Below are 6,320 nucleotides of genomic sequence, written 5' to 3' on the forward strand. Positions count from 1 at the left end.
AGCTGATGGGCTTTTTTCCATAAGGCTTTGCTTTCTTGAGGGATAAGTGTAGGCCATCTTTCAGGTCAATCTGCTTTTAGAGGCATGGTTTGCTTAACAAAGTTATTATACTGTTTGACCAGGGTGTTTTCTTTGTTGTGAGGATTTTTAGTTTTACTGAAGATGTAGGCTTTTGAAACTCAAACTAGGAACAGCCCTATGTATTCCCCAAAGGAATAAGAAGCAGACAAATGGGGAGATGTAAAACGTTTCGGAGGAACACAAAGCCTGGTGAGTGTTCGATAAACACCACTGACCTAGATTCGGGTGTCCATGCTCAGAGAGCTCCTAACCTGTGTCAGGGTTTACACTGGCCAGCAGACTGGACTGAGTGTCAGAGTCCTCACCTCAGCCTAGCCCAGATTCAACAGGAAACACAGATGGGAAAGAGATGAGGTCAAGATTAACAACTGCAGTGTGAATTCATGTTCACGACCATTTCTCCCAAGATTACACAGGGTGACAGTAAAGTGATTGTATACCGCTAACAAGGCATGTGGTCATAAGGATAGGTATGAAACTATGGGGAATTCGAGAAATGAAGAGGTGGGTTAGTTCTAAAACCAACGTTACCAGGCAAAGTTGAAACCACAGCTAGAACTAGGAAGCCTGATGGTCTGAAACAAGGGAGAACAGAGATGTCAGAGCAAGGGTTGAGTAAGAGATTTATTGCATGTCTGTGAAAGAAATCAATTAGCAGCTGAATCATTATTTTTTCTTGGTGCAGTCCTTTATGGTGCCCCACAATCTGCCTGGGGGCCCCATGGGAGCCTGGGGGGAGAGGCAGCGGGCGATGATGTCACACGCCCACAGCATCAGGTCCATGTAGGTGCTTGGTGCAGAGTCCGTGGTGCCATGGCGGGCGCGGGCCTACTCCACACCGAAGCCCGTCCCTTGGGGGATCCCTGCCAGCCGGCAGCTCTCCGCCCACAGCCGCGCCTGCAGCTCCACGTCCCGCGCAAGGCCCAGCGGCTCCGTCTCGGCCTCGTTGTAGAGGTAGCGGCCGCCGACCCCTTCCAACTCTGGGGCGGCGGCGGCGTAGACAGAAGTCCAGGCGCCCTCGTCGGGGGTCTTGAAGAGCAGCCAGCCGAGCGCCCGCTGCACGGCCCGCGTGCCCCACCACACGTGGCGGAAGAGCGCCGTATCCACGACGCCCGGGTCGACTAGGTTGGCGGTCACGGGGTCGCCGCGCGCCGCCAGCAGCCTCTGCAGCCGCTGCGAGAACAGGACGAGCGCCAGCTTGCTCCGCGCGTAGGCCGCGTGCGCCGAGTAGGGCGACTTCCGGTCCTGCGGGTCCGCCGGGTCCAGCTCCCCCACGTAGTGCGTGGCCGACGCCACGGTGACGACCCTGGACCTCTGACCCGGCGACCCCGCCGACGTCAGCGCGCCCAGCAGCAGGTGCGTCAGCAGGAAGTGGCCCAGGAAGTTGACGCCGAAGTGGCGCTCGAAGCCATCCTCGGTGCGGCCGGGGGGCACCATCATGACGCCGGCGTTGTTGACCAGCACGTGCAGCGGGAAGCCGCGCGACAGGAAGTCGCGGGCGAACTTCCGGACGGAGCGGAGGGAGGCCAGGTCGCAGAACAGGAAGTGCACCTTGTCGTTCTTCGTCTCCTCGCGGATCCGGGAGACGACGTCGTTCGCCTTCGCCGCGTTGTTCCCGGCTATGACCACGCGCATGCCCAGCCGGGCCAGCCGCCGCGCCGTGGCCAGCCCGATGCCGTCGGTGCCGCCCGTCACGATGGCCACGCGGTCGGGCTGTGCGGGCAGCGCCGGCTCCCGGAAGCCCCCGCGCAGGCGGCGCAGCAGCTGCGCCAACAACACGGCGGCGCCCACCGCGTAGACCAGGACGGTGGCCCGCAGCGCGCGGAGCGTCAACATGGCGACCGGCTCCGCCCCCTCGGCCTCTGACCTCCGATCGGTGAGCCCGGGGTCCCCGCCCATGGCGTGCTCGGAGACAGAGAGGGAGCGGGGGAGGGGGGCGGACGGGGGGCTGACGGGGGGGGGCGGGCGGACGGGGGGGAGGGGGGAGGAGCGAGAATCTCCAGCTGCTGAACTTTTACATCCTTGGGTAGGGCAGCTGAGCCCCGCAGGGGACGCTGCCTGCAAGCCAAGCCGGAGGAATCTGAAGCAGTGAAACTGTCCAACTCTCTCTCGGGACTGTGTTCCAGCCTCTTTTCCTTTGTCTATTTGACTTTTTGGGTTTTTTTTTTTTTTTTTTGAGACAGGGTTTCTCTGTATAGCTCTGGAGCCTCTCTTAGAAGTCCAGAAGTCCCTCAGACTCACAGAGATCCACCCGCCTCAGCCTCTCAAAGGCTGGGATTAAAGGAACGTGCCTCCTCCACCGCCCAGTTTGTTTATTTTGAGGCGTGGTCTTGCTCTGGAGCCTAGGCTGATCGTAAACGTCATCTGCTTCTTGAGAGCTGATATTACAGGCAGGTGTTGCCGTGCATAGCTTTTGCTTTTAAATGTGAGCAGACAGGCATGAGACATCAGCCATGCACGCTGAATGTATAGATCCTGATGGATCTAAACAAACACGTGAAAAGCAGCAGCTGGGCTGGGAGCAGAAAACAAAATTCTTAGGAACAAACACGTGAACACCTCTGGTTAATAGCTTCACGTGGGTAAGCAGAGATGGGGGCGGGAAGGCGTGGTACAAAGCCGTGCAGAGATGAACACATTACTTCCTGATGGTAAGTGTAGCCGAAGATTTTAGAGGATTAAATGAAACCATCCAGAAAGTCAGTTTAAAAGTTAAGAAATAGAAAAAGGAAGTTACTAGAATTCAAAAGCCCAACACCGATAGACAGAGGTTCCAGAAGGAGACTATAAAAAAGGTAAGGTATTTTCAGAGAAATATTTTAAAAGTTGCTTCTGGATGCTGTGTGAAACTTTTGCACCATGGAGCTGAAGAAAAGATGCTGAGATGTCCCAGAGATTAAAGAGAGCACAGACAGGAATGGCCCAGACTTCACCACCTCCCTTACCACCCAGATGGAATGACCTCATGCTGGGTTTCTTAGTAAGCAAGAAGGGGCAGATTGAAGGCATTTCAGAGATGCAAGTTTAAAGCGTTTGGCATCCTTTGAATCTTTTTCAGAAAAATACTGGAGAATGGACTCCACAGTCAGCAAATGCTTCAGGGAAAAGGGAAAATAGGACCCAGGAGCTGGGGACCTTCTTTGTAGGCAACCACTTGTTTCAGGCTGCTTGAGCCAAGCGACTGCCATGTGGAGCTCTCAGCACTGGAGATCTCAGTCGGCAGGAGGTGGCAGGTATAGAGCCACTCAACTGGGCATGTGCAAGCTGATGCACGATTAATAAAAACCCAGAGACTGATACTGGAGTTCAACCTGAAGAACAGAAAAGCAAAACAGCCAGACAATAGCTCTTACCTCAACCTCAGTCCAAAATGGCGAGCCCGCCTCCAGGAATCTTAGAATGAGACTGTATCTGAGAGCTCTCTCCTCCCATTTTATAATTCTCTCTAGGGCTGGGATTAAATGCATGTACCTCCCAGTTTCTATGGTAACTAGTGCATCTACTGGGGTTAAAGGTGTGTGTTACCACTGCCTGGTCTATAAGACTGATCAGTGGGGCTGTTTTACTTTCTGATCTTAAGGCAGTCTTTATTTATTAAAATACGGATAAAATGCCACTACAGCAAGTTGTCTCCAGGGAAAGGTGTGGGTACAAGATTGCCAGCGAGTGTTAGGGTTTGAAGGGATTCTTTCAGGGGAGAGTTTAGAGATAAGAAAGTTGCAGACACCAAGGAAAGTAGTGAGGAAAATGGAAACAGTGAGCAAGTAGACCCAGCTTGCTCACTAGATCCCTTTCTGAGTTACGGTTATTTCACTTAGCCAGCCAGCGGCAAGGCTTGCGAAGGAGCATGGCTCTCCGACCCAAGAGACCGCAGAAAGGTCTTTAACTTGCTTAGGAATGCTCATGGCCTGTGAGCCAGTGGCCTTTTCTCTCTGAACACCACACTGGCTTTCACTCGCTCCCCAGGCCCCTGGTGCTCACATGGCCATCCCTCTGTCACAGCTGCAGCATAGGTATCCCTTGAGCTGCCTCAGACTGAAACTGGGAGGGCTTTGTTCGCATGTGTTCCCTCTTGAGTTTCTATTCTGTGCCTAAGTCCTCCTCTGGTGGCCTCCCGGGATTCCTGGACAATGAGTCACGCTGGAACGGTCTGACTTCTGCAGGCCACTGAGGTTATTGTCCTCTGTTGGACCCTGCTGGGCCTTTCCTAACCTCGAGGGCTCCTTCTTGTGCAGCCTGCGTTTGCTTGGCCAGAAGAGTGAGGTAGAAGAACCCCGCTCTGGTGCCAGAGGCTTGCCCTTCTCAAGGGCAATTGCTCAATGTACTTGGAAATAGTGGCTTTGCTTTACTCGTGTGTTCTGAAAGCTCAGTTTTTAAAATGTGTTTTGATTTTGGAATTGTACACTATTTTGCATTGTCTTTATATACAACTTTTGAAATAAACATATGTTTATTAACTAGTAAATTCTGAAAACATAGTCTCCTCTGTGATTATTTATGAATCTGTGAAGATTCATAAACCTTCCATCACCTCATCTCCTCCTTTTAATAAACTGAGAGGCCCTCCCTAAAATAAGCCTAGAAGTCTCCTGACTTATCACCAGAACATAGGTTTCCTGTTCTTAAACTTCCTCTGGATGGAAACAGAACAAATTCTTCCTTCCTATGCCTCATTCCTTTGGTTCAGTTGTTTTTTGAGATCACTTCATGCTATTATTATTTTCATTTTTTACCACCTGAATATGAATCAGCTACATATTATTCACCCACTCCCCCACTGCTGTTTTCCAGTACAGAAGATCAATACCAGGGCCTGGCGGATTATAAAAACAAGTTGATTTCTTGATTTGTTTCCCAGAGACGCTGATAGGATGGATGTACAGAGTCTAGAAAGGTAAGCGCTTGAGTGAAGAGACTGTCTCGGTTTCCACGCCAGAGGCCTTAAGCCATGTAAGTGGTGCAGAAATTTGGAACTGTTCTTTGCATATCCCTCTGTGAACATCAATCAGACAACCCACCCAAGCTGTTCCCGGATGACACACTCAGGCTGTCCCCAGATAGCCCATCTAAGCTATCCCTAGATAGCTCAGCCAAGCTGTTCCCAGATAGCTCACCCAAGCTGTCCCCAGCTAACCATTCAAACTATTCTTCCGCATAACTTTTTAAATCACATTTCAAAGTGAAGTGGGAGAAAACAAAGACAGGTGGTGGATATCACTCAAAATCCATGAAGATTGAGTACCATGACCTTGGAAGTTGGCCCTGGAATTTCTGTCATGTTGACCTCTGACATGGACTGTTTGAATGTTAGCTGTGGCTTTGTGACACATTACCTTTAAGGCTGGAAAGTGTCACCATACCTATGGGTCAGAAATCCAGAGCAGGCTTACAGGGTTGTGTAATTTAGGGCTTTCCATGAGGTGTAGTCAAAGTACCGAGACAGGATTGCCCAGTCAGGTGGCTCCTTGAGGGGAATACTGCTGAGAACCAGGAGTCATGGCTGAGGCCCCAGAACAGCAGCTGCAGGGCAAGGGTAGGCTTTCCTTTGCCCATCCAAAATGCTGGCCCCAAAGCATCCTCTTTCAGGGCTTGGCCCAGCACACCAACGTCTTATTCATAAGTGTACAGGATGTTCCTAAAGTGGAAATGATCAGAAGGATTACTCCTGTAGTCTCACTCCTTAGTAAGCTGCCAGCACACAAGCAGGGTGCGGCTGAGGTCTGTTAGCTCTGTGCCTTTCCCATATTCCTCTTCACCTGAGTCTTTTGTAATTCTTTTATAATGAATTGATAAGCGTATGTAAATGTCTTACTGAATCTTGTGAGCCATTATGGTCAGTTATGTATGAGACCTGAGGAAGAGGCTGTGGGAAACCTGATCTCTAGCCATTGTTCAGAAATGCAGATGAGGGACTGGGAATTGGCTCCGCAGTTAAGAGCACTTGCTGCTGCTTCAGAGGCTCTGGTTCCATTCCCAGTACCTCACTACCATCCATAACCCCAGCTTTAGTCCCAAGGGATGTGACACCCCATTTTGATTTACTTTGGCACAAGGCATGCACATGGTATGCATACATACATGTAAGCAGCACACTTGCACACTTATACCTTTAATGTAAATTTAACTTTTTTAAAGTGCAGACTACTCAGGACTAAATGGGTGTCTGGAATGAGCATGGTCCTATGAGACTAAGCCCATAGTCTATCAGGTATACCTTTACCCCAGGTAGAGTCAAATTA

At 51.0% G+C, this 6,320-nt stretch overlaps 1 protein-coding gene across 1 annotated transcript; it reads right to left on the reverse strand.

Annotated features, from left to right (window-relative positions):
* Positions 1 to 687: 687 nt before the first annotated feature.
* On the reverse strand, positions 688 to 1,920 carry Dhrsx (dehydrogenase/reductase X-linked). The gene has a single exon (XM_038347835.2). The coding sequence runs from the start codon at positions 1,915 to 1,917 to the stop codon at positions 910 to 912; it is 1,008 nt and encodes a 335-aa protein (XP_038203763.1). The 5' UTR covers positions 1,918 to 1,920; the 3' UTR covers positions 688 to 909.
* Between the last annotated feature and the right edge of the window lie 4,400 nt (positions 1,921 to 6,320).

The sequence above is a fragment of the Arvicola amphibius genome, chromosome 11 (genome assembly GCF_903992535.2).
Source record: "Arvicola amphibius chromosome 11, mArvAmp1.2, whole genome shotgun sequence".
NCBI classification, from domain to species: domain Eukaryota; kingdom Metazoa; phylum Chordata; class Mammalia; order Rodentia; family Cricetidae; genus Arvicola; species Arvicola amphibius.

Bases quoted from the DNA above. Each gene is read 5' to 3' on its own strand.
- Dhrsx (XM_038347835.2), bottom strand. From the start codon at position 1,917: ATGTTGACGCTCCGCGCGCTGCGGGCCACCGTCCTGGTCTACGCGGTG.